We start from the raw sequence: 25,798 nt of genomic DNA on the forward strand, positions 1-25,798 counted from the left end.
CAGACAGACAGACAGACAGACAGACAGACAGACAGACAGACAGACAGACAGACAGACAGACAGACAGACAGACAGACAGACAGACAGACAGACAGACAGACAGACAGACAGACAGACAGACAGACAGACAGACAGACAGACAGACAGACAGACAGACAGACAGACAGACAGACAGACAGACAGACAGACAGACAGACAGACAGACAGACAGACAGACAGACAGACAGACAGACAGACAGACAGACAGACAGACAGACAGACAGACAGACAGACAGACAGACAGACAGACAGACAGACAGACAGACAGACAGACAGACAGACAGACAGACAGACAGACAGACAGACAGACAGACAGACAGACAGACAGACAGGCAGGCAGGCAGGCAGGCAGGCAGGCAGGCAGGCAGGCAGGCAGGCAGGCAGGCAGGCAGGCAGGCAGGCAGGCAGGCAGGCAGGCAGGCAGGCAGGCAGGCAGGCAGGCAGGCAGGCAGGCAGGCAGGCAGGCAGGCAGGCAGGCAGGCAGGCAGGCAGACAGACAGACAGACAGACAGACAGACAGACAGACAGACAGACAGACAGACAGACAGACAGACAGACAGACAGACAGACAGACAGACAGACAGACAGACAGACAGACAGACAGACAGACAGACAGACAGACAGACAGACAGACAGACAGACAGACAGACAGACAGACAGACAGACAGACAGACAGACAGACAGACAGACAGACACAGCGAAAGTATTTTTTATAGATTCTAAAAAGTTTAAGTAATTAAAAAAGGATTTAAAATATTGTCTATGTCCCGAGTTGCCATCCCCCGTAGTGTTATATTAGAATTTTAAGAAAGTTTAAGGGAGATCACTCCCGGTTTATTTTAAACCTGCCAAGCGGAAAGATGTAACTAATCCATTACACTTATACAATTCAAATTTGTGATGGCAAATCGACCCTTTGTGTATTGTCAGTAGTGTGGCATCCGGATGAAATCCACGGAAGAGAAAATACTTGAATATGAAACTTTCCTAAATGATAGACTAAAAGAAGATTTGAGGAAGCTCCTAGAACTACGAGACAAGATATATGAAGAGATCTCTAAGTACTCTCAGCTCAAGTCAACTATAGAGAAAATACAGGAGGAGATAACTCATGTCGTATTAAAAACAAAAGTTGACCTGGGATGAAACCTGTATGTCCAAGCAAACCTCTCCAATCCATCGATGTTCTGTGTTGCCATTGGATACGGGTTCTTTCTGGAAATGACATTCCCTGAGGCAGTGACGTTCATCGATAAGAAAACTGAAAGTTTACAGTCTAGAGTGTCAGAGTTGACACAGGAAGTCTGCAGGGTCAAGGGTCACAAAAAGCTGGTCCTTGAGGATCTCAGAGGGCTGCAGCACATACCAGGTCACTGAGGGAAACCTTACAGTGATGTGTTCTCTTGACACAGGGATGTTCTCTTGACACAGAGATGTGTTCACTTGACACAGGGATGTTCTCTTGACACAGGGATGTTCTCTTGACACAGGGATGTTCTCTTGACACAGGGATGTTCTCTTGACACAGGGATGTTCTCTCTTGACACAGAGATGTTCTCTTGACACAGAGATGTTCTCTTGACACAGGGATGTTCTCTTGACACAGGGATGTTCTCTTGACACAGGGATGTTCTCTTGACACAGGGATGTGTTCTCTTGACACAGGGATGTGTTCTCTTGATACAGGGATGTGTTCTCTTGACACAGAGATGTTCTCTTGACACAGGGATGTGTTAACTTGACACAGGGATGTTCTCTTGACACAGGGATGTTCTCTTGACACAGGGATGTTCTCTTGACACAGGGATGTATTTTCTTGACACAGGGATGTTCTCTTGACACAGGGATGTGTTCTCTTGACACAGGGATGTTCTCTTGACACAGGGAAGTTCTCTTGACACAGAGATGTTCTCTTGACACATGGATGTGTTCTCTGGATACAGGAATGTGTTCTCTTGACGCAGGGATGTTCTCTTGACACAGGGATGTTCTCTTGATACATGGATGTGTTCACTTGACACAGGGATGTGTTAACTTGACACGGGGATGTTCTCGTGACACAGGGATGTTCTCTTGATACATGGATGTGTTCTCTTGACGCAGGGATGTTCTCTTGACACAGAGATGGTCTATTGATAATGTTATGTTATCTCGATGGCCTTCAAATTTTTTGTTTTGTAAATATAAAAGTTCATGCAAAAAAAGGAAAGATGTAACACTAGTAGTGTTTCTGACCTCTAGGTTCAAAGGGCAGACGAAGCAAAGTACATGAATCTGTTTCTGTGACTTCGGCATAATGTGAAAATATTTAAGTTCTGTGCCCAGCTGCCTTTACTTTCCCTCAGGTAAAATATGCACCCAACTGGGCTAGGTAGGCTCAATATGCTACTACAGTCTTGGGTCTGGGATCCAATCCAAGATGTTCGGGATGGCAGTATTAACGCTTTATTCCACCCCCCCCACCCCCCCCCCACCCCCTTCACTAGGTCCCGAACATTCCATGCCACCGACAGGTCGTTTAGATTAATGTAAGGGAAAAAGACACGTCTGTTTTTAATTATTATAAAACATCCGCTTTATAAGTAAAGCGGTGGTTTTAAATTAGCAATAGAGTTAAGTTTAGCATTCGTAAGTTTTACTATCAGGGATGTGAATAAAGGGAGGATTTTATTCATATATTTTCTTTTTTGGTAAACCTATGCGAAACTAGGCAGGGTTCTTGATTATTAACAAACATACTTTAATTTTCTTACTTTTAGTGCACACACAAAAGCTTGTAATAAAAAAAAAAACTAAAAATTTTTTTTTTAGAATACAGTGGTACCTCAATACACGAGTGCCTTAACTTACAAGATTTTCAAATTACGAGCCGCTGAGCGAGCAGTGTTCTGCTCTGAAGTACGAGAACAATTTTAGAACAGCAGAAACGACCAGCAGATAAAAATGATGAAAGCAGGGAGGGGGGGGGGGGACTAAGACCGGTGAGGACAACACGTAGAAAATGAAACAAGTGTCAATAAAAGTGTACAGTTACATCTATTTTCGTTCTTAAATGTAGTATCGAAGGCATTTCTTTCCAACACAATTAAGTATTACGTGTCGTATAGTCCGTTGACTCGGACTTCAGCCTGCTTTTCTTTTTGAATTTCCTTCCAAGGCCTTTGTCAATTAAAGAATCTTCATCAATGCAGCAGTTGTTTATTGTGGGAGTTTTCCCTCCAGGATGTGTTACTGCCCCCCCCCTCATCTGTCTGGCGGTTGGAACTTTTGAGCAATCGTGAGCAATCGTACGCTCTCTCCCGCCAACCACGCGGTCATTAAAGTTAAATTATGTTCATTAAGTTTAGGTGTAGCACTAAGTTCATTCAGTTTAGGTGTAGCAATAAGTTCATTAAGTTTAGAAGTAGGTGGAGTATTAAGTTCATTAAGTTTAGGTGTAGCACTAAATTCATTAAGTATAGGTGTAGCACTAAGTCCATTTAGTTTAGGTGTAGCACTAAGTTCATTAAGTTTAGGTGTAGCACTAAGTTCATTAAGTTTAGGTATAGGCGTGGCATTAAGAGTGCATCGAATATGTGGATTAAAGTGACTAAGGCAACTGGGTTGGCATTTGGTGCACCAAAACGGATTGTTGACATTGCAATCTATTTAAATGGTGACAATTTGCTTTGAGACACTAGTAATGTACAGGCTGTGTTGCGGGATGCGTAAAGGATTAAATATTGTACGTTTCTTCGTTAAGAACAATTTTAAGCAAGTGTGCCTATAGTTAAGAAATGCCTCAGCAAAATATAAAAAATAAATGCATAATTATAAAAAAGTAAAAAACATTTTTCACTACTGTTTAAAAGTTATAATACCCAATTTTAATTATATTTTATCACCTAAAATAATATACGGTGTACTTATTGAACCTTTAATTACAAACATTTGTATAAAAGCAATATGATTGTCGATGAAATGGCATTTGACGGAAGATTAACGCATGAACTTTATTTTAATTAAGAGTTATTATAAGTTCTTTCCCTTAATGTTTTGTTTTATGAAAGGGGAGATTATTATTTTAATTTAAATAAAACAAATACAGGAATTTTTATTTTATCGAAAAAAATAAAATAAAACTAGTTTTCTTAGTTAAAGCATTTGTCTCTCTTAAAATCTCTGACATTGTTTAGCGACACATTATTTTTCTAAGAAGTTATATTTACTTATTTCCCATGCATTCAAAACATGTTATTATTAAGGCTTTAAATAGGTTTATTTACACCATTTTTAATTATTATGAATTTAATCTAAAAATTATAAACGAAGCCATTCAGTAATTAATTGCACAAAAATCTTCGGTTCGCTCTTAACACAATGGGCATCTCACACAACTAAACACATTTGCCTTAATACACCATCAACAGCTTGCGATCGTAATACCAAACGACTATTATCTGCCCCTGATGAGGCTCTTTGATCGGTTACCTGTCAGGTATGAAGACAGGTGGGCGGCATCACACCTGTCACCTGGTTCATCGAGTGCTCACACGACTTATGTCCCCTAATTCTTTTTTTTCGTTATTGAATATTGTCATATTTAAACTAATTTTTCATGACCAATTTAATATCGTATTAGATTGATTATCAGATATTCTTGCGTTGTCGTTGAAAATGAAGCTATCTGGAAAAGTTTGAACAAAATCGCTGCATTAGAATTAGGTCAAAGTTGAGTTACAAAATGTGATCCAGATAAAGACAGACATTGTGACTTAAGTGCTTGTAACTGACATATTATGTCTTTTGATTTTATGATAGAAAACCTTTTAGATAACAAAGTCAAATTTACATACTTACTGGTTCGATTGCTTAGCCTTTGACAAATTTGATTGTTATCTTTGATATTCAATTGGTTATATGGCCTTGCTGTCCATGCTATTTTAAGGCCTTGATATTCAAGTGATTTTATGGCCTTAACCTTTAAGTGATTTTATGGCCTTGACATTTAAGTGATTTTATGGCCTTGACATTTAAGTGATTTTATAGCCTTAACCTTTAAGTGATTTTATGGCCTTGACATTTAAGTGATTTTATAGCCTTAACCTTTAAGTGATTTTATAGCCTTAACCTTTAAGTGATTTTATGGCCTTGACATTTAAGTGATTTTATGGCCTTGACATTTAAGTGATTGTATGGCCTTGACATTTAAGTGAATATTGGTCCTGACATTATGTCGAACTGTGGACTTGAATAATGTGACCTTGAACTCTACATTAGCCATATATCCTTGACCCCAAGTCTATTTGGTTACCTTTGAGCAGGACAATAGCAGTGAACCGTAAAAATATGTGGCCCCACTATGGCAAGGCTGAACGTAGGTCAGGCTGACCCAAGCACTAACATCACAACAGCGGAGAATAATTGTGTACAGATATCACCATGACAGCAAAAAACTATAAACGTATCCACGTTTTATACAACTACAAGTAAAAATAAACTTATCCAAGTTTTATACAAATACAAGTTAAAATAAACTAATCCATAAACTTATCCAAGTTTTATACAACCACAAGTAAAAATAAACTAAACCATAAACTTATCCACGTTTTATACAACTACAAGTAAAAATAAACTAAACCATAAACTTATCCACGTTTTATACAACCACAAGTAAAAATAAACTAAACCATAAACTTATCCACGTTTTATACAACTACAAGTAAAAATAAACTAAACCATAAACTTATCCACGTTTTATACAACTACAAGTAAAAATAAACTAAACCATAAACTTATCCACGTTTTATACAACTACAAGTAAAAATAAACTAAACCATACACTTATCCACGTTTTATACAACTACAAGTAAAAATAAACTAATCCATAAATTTATCCACGTATTATACAACTACAAGTAAAAATAAAGTAATCCATAAACTTATCCACGTTTTATACAACTACAAGTAAAAATAAACTAATCCATAAACTTATCCACGTTTTATACAACTACAAGTAAAAATAAACTAATCCATAAACTTATCCAAGTTTTATACAACTACAAGTAAAAATAAACTAAACCATAAACTTATCCAAGTTTTATACAACCACAAGTAAAAATAAACTAAACCATAAACTTATCCACGTTTTATACAACTACAAGTAAAAATAAACTAAACCATAAACTTATCCACGTTTTATACAACCACAAGTAAAAATAAACTAATCCATAAACTTATCCACGTTTTAAACAACTACAAGTAAAAATAAACTAATCCATAAACTTATCCAAGTTTTATACAACTACAAGTAAAAATAAACTAATCCATAAACTTATCCAAGTTTTATACAACTACAAGTAAAAATAAACTAATCCATAAACTTATCCACGTTTTATACAACTACAAGTACAAATATACTAATCCATAAACTTATCCACGTTTTATACAACTACAAGTACAAATATACTAATCCATAAACAACTACAACTACAAGTAAAAATAAACTAATCCATAAACTTAACCACGTTTTATACAACTACAAGTAAAAATAAACTAATCCATAAACTTATCCACGTTGTGTACAACTTTATGTTAAAATAAACTAAATCATAAACTGATCCAAGTTTTATACAACTACAAGTAAAAATAAACTGAACAAGCTCTACAAAAGTCCATGTAGTTTTTCGCCCATTGCCCTAAATCTAGATAAATGCTTTCGAAGTTTCCGGAGTAAGAGAGAGTGGTGTCTTCTGGGACTGGTATAGTACAATTGAGGGGTGTGTCCTAGTGACGGGTGTATTTGAACTGTCGCTGCCATCTGTTTGTTTTGTGAACTAATCCAACCAGTGTTTCTTTCAGACTTTTTTTCTGCGGGAGAGGGGGGGGGGGGGGGCACTTAAAACGGACTAAAATTTCCGGGGGTGGACACTATTAAAAGTATATATTTTCTATACAAATTCTATTTCGTTCGGGACTGTCTGGGGGGGGGGGGGTAGAGCCCCTTGAAGAGATGCCTGAAAGAAACACTGAGTGCAACGGTTGATGTAACAGAGAGCTGGAATATCACGTGATACGTTAAAACGTAGGTTTGTATAACGTTAAGTGTTGAAGTGAAAGTAACGGCAGCTCTCACAGTCTAATTTAATTTAATACATAAACGCTGCAGTTTAAAACATAATTATAAATAGTATGTAAACCAGTGGCGTAGACGGGGGGGGTGGTCACAACCCCCCCCCCATAGACCCCTCGGTATATATATAAAGTATAAGGGGGGGGGGGCGCAAATCAAAAGTCTAAGGGGGGTGCAAATCGAAAGCTTGTCCACGGGTAAAAATTGGACCCCCCCCCCCCTTGAGACGATCCTGGCTACGCCACTGATGTAAACTAAATGTTTTTATTAAAAATATTCAGTTAGCTTGCTATTTCACGGTATATATTAAGGCGAACGCGAATATCTAACACAATTTTCAAAATTGCATGTTCATTATAAGAATTTTGCTTTATAAAAACTATTAATTTTTTTGGTTTTATTTAAGATAAAAAAATGTTGATCGCAACTGTTAATAACACAGTCGTTGTTTACGTTGTTTTTGATTAAGGTTTAGAATCTGTTTGTTAATCATACGATTATTATTTCACAAAAGATACATAATTGTCATTATACGCAACTTAGAAATTGAATTAATAAAAAAATTCTTTAAGTTTTTTATTTTATAAACATATACACATTTTTATAACATTTTATCAAATGAGATTTTTATATAATCTCATAAGGGTTTTGTTAAGGAAAAAAAGTATGAATTGTTTTCGATTTGTTGCTTTTGATGCAATATTAACGCATGCACTTTTTTTAGGCACTATTTCAAAAGTATTCTCCCCTGGCTTCTTGTTTTATTTTAGCAGCCACTCAGAGAAGGGAGATAAATATTTGTACTTTAAGTAAACAAATTTATGGACTTTTAAATAATTAGCTATTTAATGTGCCAATAAATAAGATAATAAAACCCATTTTTGGTTACAAGCATTAGGCGGTTTGACACTTTTAGCGACCATACTTTTTTCTAATAAAATAAGTTGTTTTTTATCTATATAATTGAAAGTGTGTCTGTTTGTCCATGGGTGTCTGGGTTTGTCTGAATTTTTTTTTATTGAAGGTTGCCGAGTAAACTCCAAAAAATTAACTGTGATAAAAAAAAATCTCATAAAAATGGAAGAGTCGGTGCTCCGATGGTAGAGTGCAGTTAACACCCCGATTGCCAAGGCGGCTATTTTTGCACATTGGGTCCGTTGGTTGGCGTTCTGTACAGGGGGTCGGGAGAGCTACTTGATTCAAAGGTCAAACTGCACCCTGGCGCCCTGGAGTCGGGTAACCTGGGGCGCCCCGGGCTCCTATAAGAGCGCTATGGTGCTTACATTTATTTTAAAGAGCGCCTCTCTATAGAAATACGATAAACTACTTTATTGTATAAATAAATCGAGCAAAGGCGTACCCGGCACGCCTGCGGTTGTGTAGCCAGTGTCTCCAAACAGCGCCCCGCGACGCCCCTGACAAGGGATGTAACTCAGTAACGGGCGTTGCTTATTTCTCGATGAAGCGGTGGGTCGGCGTGGTCTAGCGGCAGAGCCCTAGATTGCTAACCCGATTACGAATCTGAGTTCAAGTCAGTGGAATGTCCCTGATGGGTACCAAACACGTTAGGGAAATTAAAAGCGGATGGGCATAGTGCTGACCACGCTATCTCTTCATATGCTGAAGTCACAGAAACAAGTGAACTCTACTTCTCTTGCCCCATGAAACGTCTGGTCAGAGAAGGGAACTTTACTTTTATGTGTATAAGATTGGTTCTAGGTTGATGTAACACAAAGATATGATCTCATATGGTACGAATAAAAACTAGATTAGATTTAAAAGATGTAACAGAAACATAGGATCTCATATGGTACGAATAAAAACTAGATTAGATTTAGAGTTTAATACTAGATGCTCAACTGGCCACATAAAGTAGTACTTGACCGTAGTTTTCTAGGCGTTGGCTGTGCTGCTATGAGTTGTTGAGTAGAGGATCGATCGACGACAACACCAATATGAGTATCGGATTGTAGAGGAGGATCGTTGCCAAAGACAACAAAGTAGAAGTATTTATGACCGATTCTAAGTCCGTCACGTACGTGGGGTGGGTATAAGGGGAGTGTGTGAGGGGTTTGTGTTGGGGGGGGGGGAGGGGGGACTGTGTTCTCACCCTCACATTGTCGTGAGCTTTTTGTCCTCCCCACAACACGACATGACCGTGCCTTTAAAAAGTAGAGCCGTTTCTGTTTTTTTCTTTCTTTTTCTTTTTTTTTATCCCAACTCTCAGAGAAGATGGGAGATTTTTTTTTGGAAATGATGGGACGTGAAGCTTGCTAAGAGCTCTTATGCTAATACCTAAGAATTTTGCGAGAATGCTTGAAAAAAGTGGTCTGATATGGAGAAGGGTTTTTTGATTTCTTACAGACGTTCCAAGTTCTCAGAACTGACCTAAAAACGAAAAAAGCCGAATTTCGTGAAATGTTCAAATCCTGACAATGGCACTTAACAACAGCGTCAAGTGAATAATGTTTTTTTTTTGTCTTTTTGTTCATTTAAAATTAAATGTACTTTTGAAGATTTTAGTTTTTGTTTTGGAATTTTAATATTTACAACATCACAGATGACAACTCAAAATCGTAAACACAACTTGAATGACTAATTTACAAATTAATTAACCGAAGGTTTGAACTGAATTAGCTAAAAGACAGTTATTTTACGATCACAGCAGCAATAATTATAATTAGATTTTTTTTTATTAGTAACGTTTTTTTTTGTTTCTTACTTAAAGTGTAAACACAAGAAAATTGCAAACTGTTCTTGTCACAAACTACTAAAAAAAAGTCTTAGTATCTAGCTCTCTATTGCAGCTGACTGCCATTTTAAATTAAGTAACTCGAACTGGAAACTGTACAATGCTTTTAGTCCGCCATTGTCATGTTTTTATACAGTCTTCCCAGCCAACAGCAACCTCCGTCAACAACCCGTCAACAACCCGTCAACAACCCGTCAACAACTTCCCTTTACTAACGTTAACACGTATTTTGCACCCACATTAGAGCTTGGTGGTAAACATACATGAACACACTGGGTGAAACTCAACTCACACCCGTTCTGTCCCCTGTTCTAGAGTATTCTACCCTAACCTTCAAATGATCAGTGACAAGCCAGTACAACAGATGAAGTAGAGTTAACCTGTAATCGATGTCACTCTAATCACTAGCGCGTGATATTAACAAGATGACATTAAATTGAGTACACGGTTTATAAATTTTAATACAATTTAATTTTTTAAATTTAATTTTTAAAGACGCATTACTATATCCAACATAGTAATTAATATAGTGACTCTCATTAACATAATCTTAAGGTTTATTAATTAGTACACGATTTTAGGCACACATTTAGCCTCACGCGTATTATGTACAGTCTTAGCTGTATCTTTTTGCCTGAAAACTGTACTAAAAACCCGAACGTTATATTGTCTCTTATACCATAATCCTCTTGGAACCGCGAATTAAAATTTATTCAAACTGGGAGAGTACTGCAACAGGATTACCTCCCATCCACTTACTCAGTACCCTCCTCACGATCTGAAAGCTGGATCCCCCTCCCCGGGCGGACTATGGACTGGTCTCTCGGGTCTCACATCACAATAAAACGTGGCCGGGGCTCTGTGGGGCCCACACGAAAGCGGCTCAACCTAGAAGCTCCTTAAGCTTAGGTGACTGATCAAATAGCAGCATGGCTCCGGGCCTTCCCGCGTGATTCCCTTTGATTCCTTTTGATTCCCCAGTCCCTTTTCTCCGGCGCCATCACATTCCCTTACGCTAATCGTCTTGCTGTAGGCTTAGAAATGTAATAAGCTTAGAGAAACAAAATATTTAAATGTCTTAAAGTTTTAAAATGTACAGGATTCTCCTTGGTATAATAGATTCTTTGTCTACAGAGGGATTTCATTTTTTGTAATGATCAAATGCAACTTTGTAGTAAAATAAATACATAGCAAATTGCGCACAGCTTAAATGGGATTACATACAATAACATGATTCTATTCAATAAAGGTTCTCGGGCAACTAATACTTAGGAAGTTGAAAAAAAAACACTTAATAGTTTCACTATTAAAAAGCAACACGGAAAGATGTTTGTGTTAAATATAACTACTTGTTTGTAGGGCCAAATAAATCTAACAGTTTACTATTCAAACACCATAATAGATGCATTTGTTCAGCAAAAAGTGTACGTTAGCCATATGTCCAAGTACATATGCCGTCTTCTGTTATACATATGTCCTACATACGACGCTAGATCAACTAGGACATAAAGTACATTCCTAAAAGCTTTCCATTTTCCCCCCATTTACATACATTTACTCAACTTACACCAAGTAAATCTGATAAAATATACCCAAATATAGAGTAATTATTCGAGTTTTCCAAGGCTAAAATAAATACTTATTGTTATCAAATAGGTATAATCACGCACGTTTAAAGCTATATGGTTTTAGTTGATTTTTTCTATAACAACGCGAATATATTTTAGGTTTGGACAAGACACGATTATACTGTATAGTTCTAAATTTAGAAAAATGCTACAAAAAGTGAATATTTGGCTATGATGATTGAACGGTCTTTAAGACATTCTACATTTTGAAACCATGTCTCTGAGACTGTGAAATCAACTGTGTTAATGTTTCAGCAGGTAATATAAAGTCAGCTTACACAGTGTGTACAACAGGTATGTACACAGTGTGTACAGTGTACAGTGTAGAGACGTGTGCCTTAGCCACTCACACAAGATGTACTGTTGATATACAGCACACGACGTCTTCCACATTTGGCCATCCTTATTTATGACAAAAGAAATGGAGAAAAAAAAGTCGAATGCCCAGAAGAAAGTCCACATCTATGTATGACGACATACGAGCAGTTGCCTCGGAAACAAGGGAAGCAATTTTCAAAGATCGATAACCAATGATGTATTACTGAGTTATCTGTTCTACAATAAATCATCATCCCTTAATTCTGTGATGAGCATTTTTCGCCCGGACAAAAAAAGGCCGAAACGTCCCAAAAATGGCTGTCGTGGCTTTTATTCAAGAGGGCTAGCTTACGAGCCCGAGAAATGGACAGATTAAATTATGCCATAAAGTTGAGCGAGCTGGAATATTTGAATATTTCACTCCTCGCGCCCAGCTAAGAGGAGAGTTACAATGGACAAATTCAATTACCCCAATTCGCCCATGTGAAATGACGTCATTGTTTTTATGAATCATTGGCTAGAGGAATCGGAGTTTTATACGTGTTATATGTTATGTAATATACATATACCGCATACACTTGCCCACACACCGAGTTTTTTGGGAAATATATTCTGTGGGACGAAGAGATCACCCTATGGAGGGGACCTGAAGGATTTCTCTTTACGACTTTCTACACTTTAACTGAATGACGACATTGATGTGACTGCGCAATATGCCGATAATAAATAACGATGTCAAATCTTTAACTCACCCCCCCCCTCTGAACTAGGAGTCGTCACCTATTTGGACTTATGGTCAGATTTGGAACCCGTGTGTTAGACATATTTTATAATTTTATTCAGAAAATTACCTGTAAGACGTACATTTAAACAACTGTTTTTGATTTGTGCATATACGTCATATAGACCTAATCTATGGCGAAATCGATGTTTTTAAATTAACACAGAATAATAATTAAAATATAAATTCAAATCTAGAATTCATTGGCCTCTAAACCTCATTAATTTTAGGTTCAAGTCAGTAAAAAGTCCATGAGTCCGCCCAGCTCTGATGGAAAACAAATGCGGCTGGGCATAGTAGGCCTACTGACCACATTATTCTTTCATACGCTGAGGTATCTTAAACAGATGAACTCTACTTCATCGTCTCGTAAACAGATAAACTCTACTTCATCTGCCCAATGTATCTTGATCACGAACTGGAAAATATGACGATGAATCTCGCTTTGAGATTTTAGTCCCACTAGCATCGAAGGTCCAGTTTTTTTGTGTTATGACCGTGACGTGTACGGTATCGAGTCAGGATTAAACTATCGCCTGGTTTCAGGCCAAGGCTAGAGACAGCATAAAGTTAGGGTAGCGATATCAAAAAGCAGTATCGAATACGTCAAGCTGACGTATTAATAAGTACCCATAATTCTGCATTTATTCTCCTGATATGAAGATTACAGAATCTTGTTTTATTTGGTACGAGATCATCTTGATGGTCGTCTGGTTCAAAGATTGCAGTCGTCTGCTGGTAGAGGGAAAAGGGGGTGTGGGAATCTGTCGATGACATATTGGTGATTATCTAGTTCAAAGATTCCTGTCGTCTGCTAGGAGACTGACTACCAGATTACACCAGAAGCGGGTAGGTCAAGGATTAAATACCGAGTGTCTGGGTACACTGGACATTAGTCGCAGAGGTCATTTGTTAATGTGGTCACTTTGTGAACTGTCCCCATTAGTGGCTGCACTAAGACACTCAGGACCAATTAACGTAAGGGACGTTACCCTGCGTGACTAGCTTCTACAAGGAGAAGATAATCCCGACGTTCTTAATCGAATTTATGGAAACATGAGTCGCAAACGTACATCAAGTCTTTTCTCCGACTGACGGACGTGCATCGAGTCTTTCTTCCGATTGACTGATAAACATCAAGTCTTATCTCCGACTGATTGAAGTTCATCTGGTTTTTTATTCAACTGACGGACACATTTTTACATGTTTGAGTATCATTAATGGCAAACCCTTACTTCAATCAAGACAATGTTACATTTCCAACGAAGGGTCGAAGATAAACTTTAAATGTTCAAGGTTAGGTCCCTTATACCAAGTCTTGTTAAATACATCGGAGGGGGTGGGTTTCTTTAATGGGACATTGGAACATAAAACGAGAACAACCTTGAAATAATGTCATGAATATTTTATCAGGGGCGGAGCCAGCTGGTGGGACTGTAATGTCTTTGTCTTCACTTTCCCAACACCACAACAAACATTAAGGCAACTGTTGACTTGATTGTCACACAAACAGCACTGACACACCACTGACCCAACACTGACCCACCACTGACCCACCACTGACACAACACTGACACACCTCTGACCCACCACTGACACACCACTGACCAGCACTGACCCACCACTGACACACGACTGACACACCACTGACACACCACTGACACACCACTGACACACCACTGACACACCACTGACACACCACTGACACACCACTGACACACCATTGACACACCAATGACACACGACTGACACACGACTGACACACCACTGACACACGACTGACACACCACTGACACACCACTGACACACCACTGACACACCACTGACACAACACTGACACAACATTGACACACCACTGACACACCACTGACACACCACTGGCTTACTGTTCTGATAAGAATGTATAGTTTAATACGTATATTTTTAGCCTGCACTAGGTCTCGCCTGCTCAGCGTTTCACCATTGTAACAATTTTAACATCCCCTACAGCAGCTGTTAAGTCTACCAACAAGATTACATTTCTTGTTAAACACCGTAGATCAGGTATAGAACTTGTTCTAGAAACATATTTTAACGAATAAGATTTTGTAAATTATATTTTAATTGTAGTTTCGATTAGATACATTTAAAATTAGATACATTCTTTACCATTTATCGGTTACGCAACCATTTTAGCGATATGAAAATAACGAGGCCGATGTCAGTTCTTGTACAAAGATAAGGACATTTTGGAGCGCAAAGTAGCGAGTTTGAAATTAGCTTTATTTTTATGGCAAATTTTTTGGCATCACCTTCTATTAGAGCACGATAATACGGCCAATCGTTGGCCTAAGCTCTTTGGTAATTCAAGCATCAATCCCCACGGTACCGGGTTCCCGTCGCCCCCCCTCCCCCCGTCTTACCAACCATTATCCCAGACACACTTGGCCATTTTGAAAAGAGCGAGTCCCGGGGAGGACATAATCTTTCTACCCGTCCCCGGGGATTGCCGAGTCCTTCATAAAACACGATCGTTTTGTGTGAACTCTTGGTCCAATCATAAGGACGGGAGACGGTGGGGAGGGGGAGTAGGGAGGGGATTAGGGAAGCAGGAAGTGATGAAACGAAACAGGAAGTGAACAGAAATATATGATGTGTTGCTGGGATAGATGCAGTGGGGGTAAACTAGGGGACTAATAGTTGATTGATATGAGAAGGGGAGGGGAGGGGGAGCTAGCCGGGCTTAAACCGGAGGAATAACCGGTTCAAGACGGAAATAAACTTTCTCACAAAAATGGGGATAGACTGTTGAAAATTAAAATAGATATTTTAAGAAAGTTAGAAAAAATCCCGGCTGAAATGAATAACCGATTGATAGAAAAAAAAATGTTCTTAGATGGAGAAAATAATGGGGAAAAAATATAGGAGCGGCCGGTAAAACCAGGAACTTCTTGCACTGAAAGTGAGTTAATTTTTTTTCCAGCCCCGATGGTCGATGGGGAAATGGTTTTCTATCTCAATCAAATCAAACTCTATAACTGGAATTATACGGAAAAGAAAAACAAAACGGGTTGAAGATTTAACTAACGGTTACAATAGAAGAAAGGTGGTTATATTTTACAACCTAAAATGTATTCATAAGTCTGGGAACCTCGTCATTAAAAATACGTTTACTAAAATCAACCGCGGCATACAATTAGCAGACAGTTTGACTCGTTGAAGTCTTTTGTTTTCTGCCAGTAACAGTCGGACTCTGTCCAGTCCTGGTTTTATTGGGGTAACTAGGTCTTCCAGAACTATCCAATCATTTTCTGGCATCACTGCCAGACACACGATTCCAGCCCCGGTAGGTCACGTGGCCGAGGAACATAAATCTCGCATTGCTGTTAAACGTACCCAACACGAGAAACCTCGGGATTATAACGAGAAACCTCGGAATTATATGCCTCTCTCTTGTAGCCCAAGGTCTAGCACGGCTCATTAGCATACCCGAACTGCCCTTACGACTATTTCGTCACAAATCATGGTACTTATTCTCGGCGAATCTCGCCCCCCAAACGATACACATCGAGAGCGCTACCCGCCTAGGAAGCTAAACGTGAACACATTTGTTTTCACATTGAAGCGCACGGGATAATACCCTTGGTGCTGGTGACGTCATGTTTTTGTTGTAATTATATCCGGAAGTGACGTGTGACGTAAACCAGATGACGAGGGAGCTGAGAAAGGGGTCAATGATTAGGGCCTGTGTTTGTTTATGCCGGGGGTCTGGTTGATGTTGTAACACAGCAACATTGGACGCTTGATGCCACTGAGTTGTTCAAATATTCCTTCCAGTGGTAGTGTCATTTAATGTGCTGAATTTCATTATGGGCTTATCAAATTGTCAACAAACACCTCTCTAAAACTTAAGGAACGTATTTAAAAAAAGTATTTTCTAATTTTCTATATATAGATGTAGTAGAAAATTCCCTACAATCATCGTATATATCACAAGATAAAGCTCTAATTTGTATGCCACATTTTCATGTTAATCTAATATCAAACATTTATCTCACTTAATAATTAAAAATAAGTTAACATTTTGATGTTGATCATAACTTAAGCAATATTCTAATAAAACTGAAAAAATATTCTACAAAAACCAAATCATAGTCTACTTGCCGAGAAAACTACTACTTTACCATCAAGTCATTGAACCCCCCATAGAGGTAATATGAAGTCAACACCCCCCCCCACCCACCCACACACTGCCCTAACATCAAGTCAACATCAACCACTATCCTAACATCAAACCAACATCAACCACTATCCTAACATCAAGGCAACATCAACAACTACCCAAATATCAAACCACCACCAACTAACCACTACCCTAACACCAAACCACGCACCACCACACCAACAACCACAAAACGTAACTTCATAAAATCCCCATTTGCGTCAAGACTGATTTAGACGAATAGTTTGCCTTCGAATGCCACCCGGTTATTACTTGCTACTTTGAGAATTCAACCCGAAAATAAATCGTTTATCATGCTGGAAGCGAGTCGTAGATTCCACTAAGAATGGCACCAGTTGGGATGTTCATGGACACAAACATTACATCAGGGACCACTGCTATAGAACTAACTTAAGAATATTGTTCCGTTTTTTCAACGAAATCCAAAAATTTTATTAAAATTTTAAATATATTTACAACGGTTACAATTTATATTATGACATAAATAAAATTTTATTTTAAAATATTAGGTTTAACTTTTAAGTTTTGCAAATGGGAGGCTAAAAAAGCACTTTGTTCAACTTCACCTTTTGAGTTTGGACAACGGCAGCCAAAAAAAAGTCATTTTGACCAAGTGGAATTGAGCGCGACATTAAATTCGCACGCGGTTCTTATGGAGGTGGGGGACACAATAGGGACCGAGAGGTCTCCCCTTAACACCCGCAAAAGAAAGTGGTCGATTCTAAGGGCGATAATAAAATTTGTTGTTGCGTGAGTCTCGCATAGTGGACCCGTGTCGAGTGATGTCCCATTTCGCAAAGATCGATAACTCTGGCTCGTCTTCTCTCCAGACTGTCAAAGCATTATTAATACAAGGGCGACGACTCTAGCTGGCCGTTGGGATATTTGATCTTCGATTATTTCATTAACCAACGGCAATAGCTTATTTCATCAGTAATTATTTACTAAGAAGTCTCTATACCAAGACACCAAATTCCTTCTAAAAATAATCATTTGCTAGAGAAAATAATCAGAAACGAAGTTAAAAAAAAACTTGTTAAGGCGGAAATTGGAAATCTAGTACGAGAAAAAAAAATGGGGAAAAAATTGAATTTATATAAGAAAAAGCCGAAAAATGTTGCAATTGAAATAAATAATTATTCCTGCCGAGGTAATTATTTATCTTAAAATTAGGCATGTTTGCACTGATCGCACCGCTAGAGCCGCCGAGATGAATGTCAATATCCCTGCGCAAAGGCTCCTGACTGGCCACTGTATAGAGCAGCATTGGCCGGAGATTGGCTTTCTGTAGCGATTACAACTGAGATTAAAAAGAAAAGGGGACGATGTTTTTGGAGATCTAAGCCTGATTGAAGCCTTGAGGAACCCTAACACTGGGGACTCTCTTCTAAAAATAGATCCTCAGATCGGGAGGTGGTTTATACATCGGAGGTAACGAGGAGGGAGGGGACGACAAAAATACATCGGAGGTAATGGAATAGTTTTGATGAGGAGGGAGGGGACCACGATAATACATCGGAGGTAATAGAATAGTTTTGATGAGGAGGGAGGGGACTACGATAATACATCGGAGGTAATGGAATAGTTTTGATGAGGAGGGAGGGGACTACGATAATACATCGGAGGTAATGGAATAGTTTTGATGAGGAGGGAGGGGACCACGATAATACATCGGAGGTAATGGAATAGTTTTGATGAGGAGGGAGGGGACCACGATAATACATCGGAGGTAATGGAATAGTTCTGATGAGGAGGGAGGGGACGACAAAAATACATCGAAGGTAATGGAATAGTGAGGAAGCAACAATGTGACGTTTGTGTTTGTTGCAGGTTTGTTATTCGCGAGTTTTTACACGGTGGCGAACTATTTCATCTATCTTGATCAGATACACATAAGGTCGCTCCTTGACTGCCGAGTTTTATACGTATTATACAAGTACTTTATTTTCTTGGTTGTTGAAATTTAATCTTATAACTATTACATACGAAGTTACGTAAAAAGTATATACTTCTATATTTCTAATTTTTATTAAATACGAAGTTACGTAGAAAATATATACTTGGGGGTTCAGTCCAGGGGTTCATGTCCAGGGGTTTGCGTTCAAAGGGTTTATGCCCAGATCTTTTATGTCCAGAGTGTTAACGTACAAGGGGGTTTATGTCAAGGTGGTTTTGTCCAGAGGGTTTAAGTCCAAGGGTTCATGTCCAGGGGTTTATGTCCAGGGGTTACTGTCCGAGTGCTAGTGTATCGCTCAGTCAACACTCAGGACGTTTATTGTTTATTTTAAAAATGTTATCCATGTTGAGAAAAACAGATTTTTAATGCCATGTTTTTGTTCCTTGAGAGTTGTTAACAATGTGTCAACAACCTGAAAATGTTAAAAGTAGCTTGCTACAAACATGGAACTTATGACATACTTATGACTTATGACATTACTAATGACATATTAATAACATACTTATGACATATTTATGACATAGTTATGACATGCGTATGAGATACGTATGGCATATTTACGACATACTAATGACATACTTATGACATATTTATGACATACTTATGACATATTTATGACGTGATTATGACATATTTATGACGTGATTATGACATACTTATAATATACTTATGACATATTTATGACATACTAATGACATACTTATGACATATTTATGACATACTAATGACATACTTAATGACATATTTATGACATACTAATGACATACTTATGACATATTTATAACATACTTATAACATACTAATGACATATTTATAACATACGTGTGACATACTTATGACGTACTTGTGACGTACTTATAACGTACTTATGACATACTTATGACATAATTATGACATATGTGGCCGTACTCTAAAAGTAGATCTAAATCTAAAACTTTATGAACCAATACACTTAACAAAGGTGGATCTAAAACGACATAAAACCACACATTCAATAAAATAATTCACACACATTTGAAAGTAGTGGATCTAAAATCACATTAAACCACATATTGAACAGAAGTGGATCTAAAATCACATCAAATCACACATTGAATAGAAGTATATAACTTACAAGTTGTATAGCAGGATGTCAGGTAGCCAGATATTTGATGATGGTATCCGAACATCCGTGATGTTGTCGTACTCCTCCACATCCCAGCGGAGTAGAACATCCTGCCACGTCTAGCAAAGGGAGAGAATCGTCAAAAGATTAACCTTAAGAAGGTAATTCTAATTATATTCAAAGATATGAAAATTGTATGTAAAACCAAGAATACAAAAAGTTTAAAATGTAACCAGTAAAGTTTGGTAAAAAATTGAGTAAACAAAGTGAGTTTAAAATATAGCTTAGAGGAATTGAGCATTATGTATAAACAAGAAAAGAGAAAATATGACTAAGGTCTAAAGAGCCTCAAATACGCATCCAGTTAATATGATTAGGGTCTATGGTTATTAAATATAATTAAAAAAAAAAATTTAAAATAAAAGTTATGTGGACTAAAATAATAGTTCAAGTTCATAATCTTGTGAACATTTAAAAAATAAATTAAAACTTTTAGTTTGAAATTTGTATAATTTTAAGTTTCTGTAATCCCATACTTATTTCAGCTCTACTTAAAAGCCCCCCCCCCCCCCCTCAGCCCACCAGGCTTTAAAAAAAAACCCTTGCATCATAATTTTATTACAAATTTACATTTTCAGGTTTTTAAAAAAAAAGTAAAATTGTAATTAGACGTTTTGTATTAGAACTATGTATAAGTAAACCATCTTAAATGAACGAAAGTAGGCTACAAGTAAGAAAGAAATATTACTATTGCAAATCTGTATCAGTCCTCACAAGCCGATGATGAAAACTGTAATACTAAAGCGAACATGCAAGGCAAACTAACACTGTAAACTACATGTCTGAGGCGGAAAAAAAATACAATTTTTTAAAGAAAAATTCATAATTGTGTTAAACATTTAATACATGGTTGTACGTGGTTGTATACGTTGGGTAATAGCTGTTGTGGCATTGTGTTTATTCCTCTAGCTGTTCTTGTATTACGTTTATTCCTCTAGCTGTGTTATTGCGTTTATATCTGGAAATGTTGGATTATTGAGCTGGGACCCATGAATGTCAAGGTGACAAATCGCCATTTGATATCTGCTGTATCTAAAATTGGCAGATAGCCAGACGGACAGATAGAAAATATCTGATTGTGTTCGATAAACAATAGCAAAAACCCGAGGGTGGGGGGAGGTTATGGGGGGGGGGGGGGCAATTTTTTAGCTGATTGTTTCTGTTGGCGTAAATAGCTAGGACCTCCCACTAGTTACAGTAATGTTAGATAAAGTACTTTCGTTTAGATGAGCTCGCACGCATTGCGTGTTGGTGGTGTAGTGGTAAGCAAGTTCGTGATCTGGCTGTTGTAAACTAGGTTCGACTATGGGCTGATCTTGTTAATGCTTCTAAATCTTATTTTGTCGTCAGTGTGAGGGATAGAACGTTCGAGATTTTTGTTCGAATCCGATGGGATCAGTGACGTAAAAAAAAAACTCCACCATATTTAGATCAACACACGAACCTGAAAATGTATGTAATGGAGTAAGACCTTGCAAAAAATAAACGGTGTACGAAGACGTTATAACATTAAGAAAGTTTTTTTTATAAAATGCAAATAAACCCAAATGCTTTGAATAAGATTTAATACTTGAACAAATTACAGTAAATGTGCTGTGTAGCGTACACTATCTCTGACACGAAAATCATAATGTGGGCAGTGGATGGAATTGGTGTACCGCTATTTGTATCAAGTGTGTGACGCCTAACTTAATGAAGCCTCATCTAGTGACGCCACAATGAATGACACCACAGCTTATGACGCCACAGTGAATGACTCTACATTGGCAGATCAGAGTTCCAAGTGGCGTCACACTCATACGTCACACCACAACTGACGCCACACGGGCAACTCACTGCTCCCACCGACGCCACATTAGCACATCCCAGTATGGAGCGTGACCACCACGACTGCGCGTGAGAGTAATTATGACTACAATAATTACTCACCCCACGCGACAGCCATTGGCTGCCCGTGCTGGACAAAACCTGAGAGAAAACACGACGGCGAGATGGTGGGGGTGATAGGACAAATATTTAGGCGAGAACACGCTGAGAGGAAGTTTAGCAGAGATGGTTTGGTGAGGTGTGAGGGTTTGGATACAGTGAAGGGTGTTGGTCGGTGGTGGGTGTTGGTCGGTGGTGGGTGTTGGTCGGTGGTGGGTGTTGGTCGGTGGTGGGTGTTGGACGGTGGATGGTGTTGGCCGGTGGAGGGGGAACATTCCTCAACCGCAACCCATCACAACTCAATCACCACCCATCACGGCGGGTTATTGTGACGTCATATTGTGACGTCATATTGTGACGTCAGTGAAGGGGTGGGTGGGGTTGTGTGTAATAAGTATTGAAAGATCAGGGGAGATCGAGAGGGAGAGAACTGCGATGTTCTGGAATGTTCCATCACCCAACGTCACGAGTGATTTAGCTGAGTATTTTCAATGATTATTTTGGTTACTGGGACCTTTTCACATCGATCCCTTGAAAGATGGTTTAGTACTCCAAGAATCGGCTGATTTAATGGCTGATAGCTGAACTTTTCCCCATCTTATATTATCCACGTATTGTCCCAGGATGGGGATACATATTTTTGTCGTAACGACAGTGATTGACTGTTTACGACGGAGTTTTTTTTTATTTTTATGATGGCTTTTACATTTTCTCTCTTTTAAATAAGCTTCTTGCCGTAATATTCTGTCCATTAATAAGTTTTTAAATTACTCTATAAAAATAAATTTTTAAAAGAAGTCCTAATTTATTTTTATATTGACAGTCCATTATACTAGCCCCATAAAATTAAGATTCATTCCATTATTTTACGTAGGTTTTAAGTTAAAAAACAACTGAGATTTTAAAAACATGAATCGTTAATCCTACGGATTAGCTTAATCTTGACTCAAGCTCCAAAAACACAAGGATTGATGTGACAAGACTATTGTTTTTATCAAAGCTAATCTCCTGGAGTTAACGTAGTTGTTGTTCTTCTTCTTCTTCGTTCTTAATTTTAGTGTTGAAAGGGATCTCCCTCCAACACAATTCTTTTCTTTTTAGATTTACTGAAAATGTCAAACCAAGAACAAACTACAAGGCAGCAGTTTTTGGAGTTGCTGTCCCCAGCTAATGAGCCTCATCTGCCCGAGGGTTCGAACTCGGGACTTTTTGGTGTAGCATGGACTTTACCGACTCGACCACGCCGACCCCTACGTAGCTGTTCATTTTCGTCATTTTGAGACAAGGATTTATATCTATGTTAATTTAGTCTTATCTTACCGTTTCCAATTCAAAATCTCATGACCGTCCCACATAAAAAATCCTACAATACACTTGGAATGTAAACCTAAAAATGTACATATTACTTGTGAATATAGAGATAAACACATACTAATTAAGAATGCGGATAGAAATACTTAATACCATTTGAGAATGTATAGAGAAATACCTATATACTACTTGTGAATGGGGACAGCAATACTTACATACTACTTGAGAATGTGGACAGAAATGCTTACATACAACTTGAGAATATAGACAAAGTAGGCCTTAAACTTCAACTTCATACATAGGCCTACTACTTGATAATGTGGACAGAAATACAAATACACACTACTTTAGATTGTAGACATCAATACATACATACTACTTTAGATTGTAGACATCGATACATACATACTACTTTAGGATGCAGACAGCGATACTTACATACGACTTTAGATGGTAGACAGCGATACATACATACTACTTTATATTATAGACAGCGATACTTACATACTACTATAGATTGTAGACATCGATACATACATACTACTTTAGGATGCAGACAGCGATACTTACATACGACTTTAGATGGTAGACAGCGATACATACATACTACTTTAGGATGCAGACAGCGATACTTACATACTACTTTAGAATGCCGACAGCGATACTTACATACTACTTTAGAATGCCGACAGCGATACATACATACTACTTTAGGATGCAGACAGCGATACATACATACTACATTATATTATAGACAGCCATACTTACATACTACTTTAGTATGCAGACAGCGATACTTACATACTACTTTATATTATAGACAGCGATACTTACATACTACTTTAGTATGCAGACAGCGATACTTACATACTACTTTATATTATAGACAGCGATACTTACATACTACTTTAGAATGCCGACAGCGATACTTACATACTACTTTAGAATGCCGACAGCGATACATACATACTACTTTAGGATGCAGACAGCGATACATACATACTACTTTATATAATAGACAGCGATACTTACATACTACTTTAGAAGGCAGACAGCGATACTTACATACTACTTTAGAATGTAGACAGCGATACATACATACTACTTTATATTATAGACCACGATACTTACATATTCGTACCAGACGTTGGTTTTCAGGACCTGGTCCTTGACGTCGACGTCCAAAATTTGGATGAGAGACAGACCAAAGTCCACTCTCACGGCATCAGAGGTGTTGACCACTGGTCGACCCTCCTTGCCCATACGCTGGTACCTGCTGATCAGACGCTTGACCAGAAGTTTCTCTTTGGACGTGATGTTCAGCTCGTCATCGAATTCTGGAAGAAGAATTGGTGTGCGATGGTCAGCTTTCTATAGTCAGCTTTCTGTGGTCAGTTTTCTGTGGTCAGCTTTTTGTGGTCAGCTTTTTGTGTTCATTTTTTGTTATTGTCTGCCTTATGTGGTCAGCTTTATGTGGTCAGTTTTTCATGGTTTGCTGTTTGGTAGTCTTTTTGCGGTCAGTTGTTTGGCGGTCAGCTTTTTTACTGCCAGATTTTTTATGTCAGTTCATTGATGGTCAGTTTCTTGATGATCAATTTATTTGGTTGTAAGGTTTATTGTTCCGTTATTTTTTTAGTATTTTGTGGTCAATTTTTGTTGGTCAACTTTTGTTGGTCAGTTTATTGATGTTCAGATTTTTGGCTGAGTCGGAATATAATTGTTGAAACGTTAGTATTAAAAACACAATTTCGTGTAAATTTCACTAGATTGGAATTTAAAAAAAAACAACAGAATATCTAAATACATATGAAAAGTAACTTTGAAAACCAAAAAAAAAAAATGAAACCGAATTACATTCATTTTGAGACACAATATAATGAAGGTTAAACGAAATTGAACTGAATTTATTTGTATTTCAAATTTGGTAAAATAAATTGTAAATCTCAGTGAAGAAATGTTTGAGTTTATGAAAGAGTTGACACAGTCATCTTTAAAAACTACACACACTACTTTGCTTGTAGAAGACATCGCAATCAAGGCTTATTGTGGAGAAACTGACAGCAATATTGGTCAAGGCATTACCCACAACAGCTGATTCGTATTTCATGGTCAATCGCTTAATTCTAGAAAAGTCAGATCTCACGTTTTCATTTAAATTTCAATCCTATATTTTTAAAAATAATTTTATCTTCATATGCATGATCTGAAAAATTCATTATTTCCACGCGTTAAGATTATTGTAATTTAAATATGAAAACTCATATAAGAATTCTATGTCTATGGTGCGTAATTTGTTTTTCCTAATCTACTGTTTGACTTTGGTGTTAATTATTTCCCTTTAACGAGAGGCATGAGAGGTAACTCTAGGGTCTCAGTAAAAGTTGTGTGAATATCTAAACTCATTTTCTTAACTTCGTTTCGGTACCCGTCGCTTTTGTTACATTTCCGCGTCACGACGCCGATAGAAGAGTCAGAAAAAATGACTCGTGATTTGATGGTATCAACGCCGATTTATTCTTCCCGCTACCAAGTAATAATTCAATACAAAAGGTATATCAGTCCCGGGGGGTGAGGCTGATTTCCCCTCG

The 25,798-nt window shown here is 37.9% G+C and overlaps 1 protein-coding gene across 1 annotated transcript in view; it reads right to left on the bottom strand.

Annotated features, from left to right (window-relative positions):
* The window catches only part of LOC131935155 (neuronal acetylcholine receptor subunit alpha-2), a 62,497-nt gene that overhangs the window by 16,496 nt on the left and 20,203 nt on the right, over positions 1–25,798 (bottom strand). The window contains exons 2-3 of the mRNA XM_059291512.1: positions 24,342–24,547; positions 19,923–20,032 (exon numbers count right to left, since the gene is read on the bottom strand). Coding sequence (XP_059147495.1) covers positions 19,923–20,032; positions 24,342–24,547 — 316 coding nt within the window. The remainder of the gene's footprint in view (positions 1–19,922; positions 20,033–24,341; positions 24,548–25,798) is intronic.

This window comes from Physella acuta, unplaced genomic scaffold (genome assembly GCF_028476545.2).
Source record: "Physella acuta isolate Inbredline_101_S28 unplaced genomic scaffold, ASM2847654v3 ptg000133l, whole genome shotgun sequence".
NCBI lineage: Eukaryota > Metazoa > Mollusca > Gastropoda > Physidae > Physella > Physella acuta.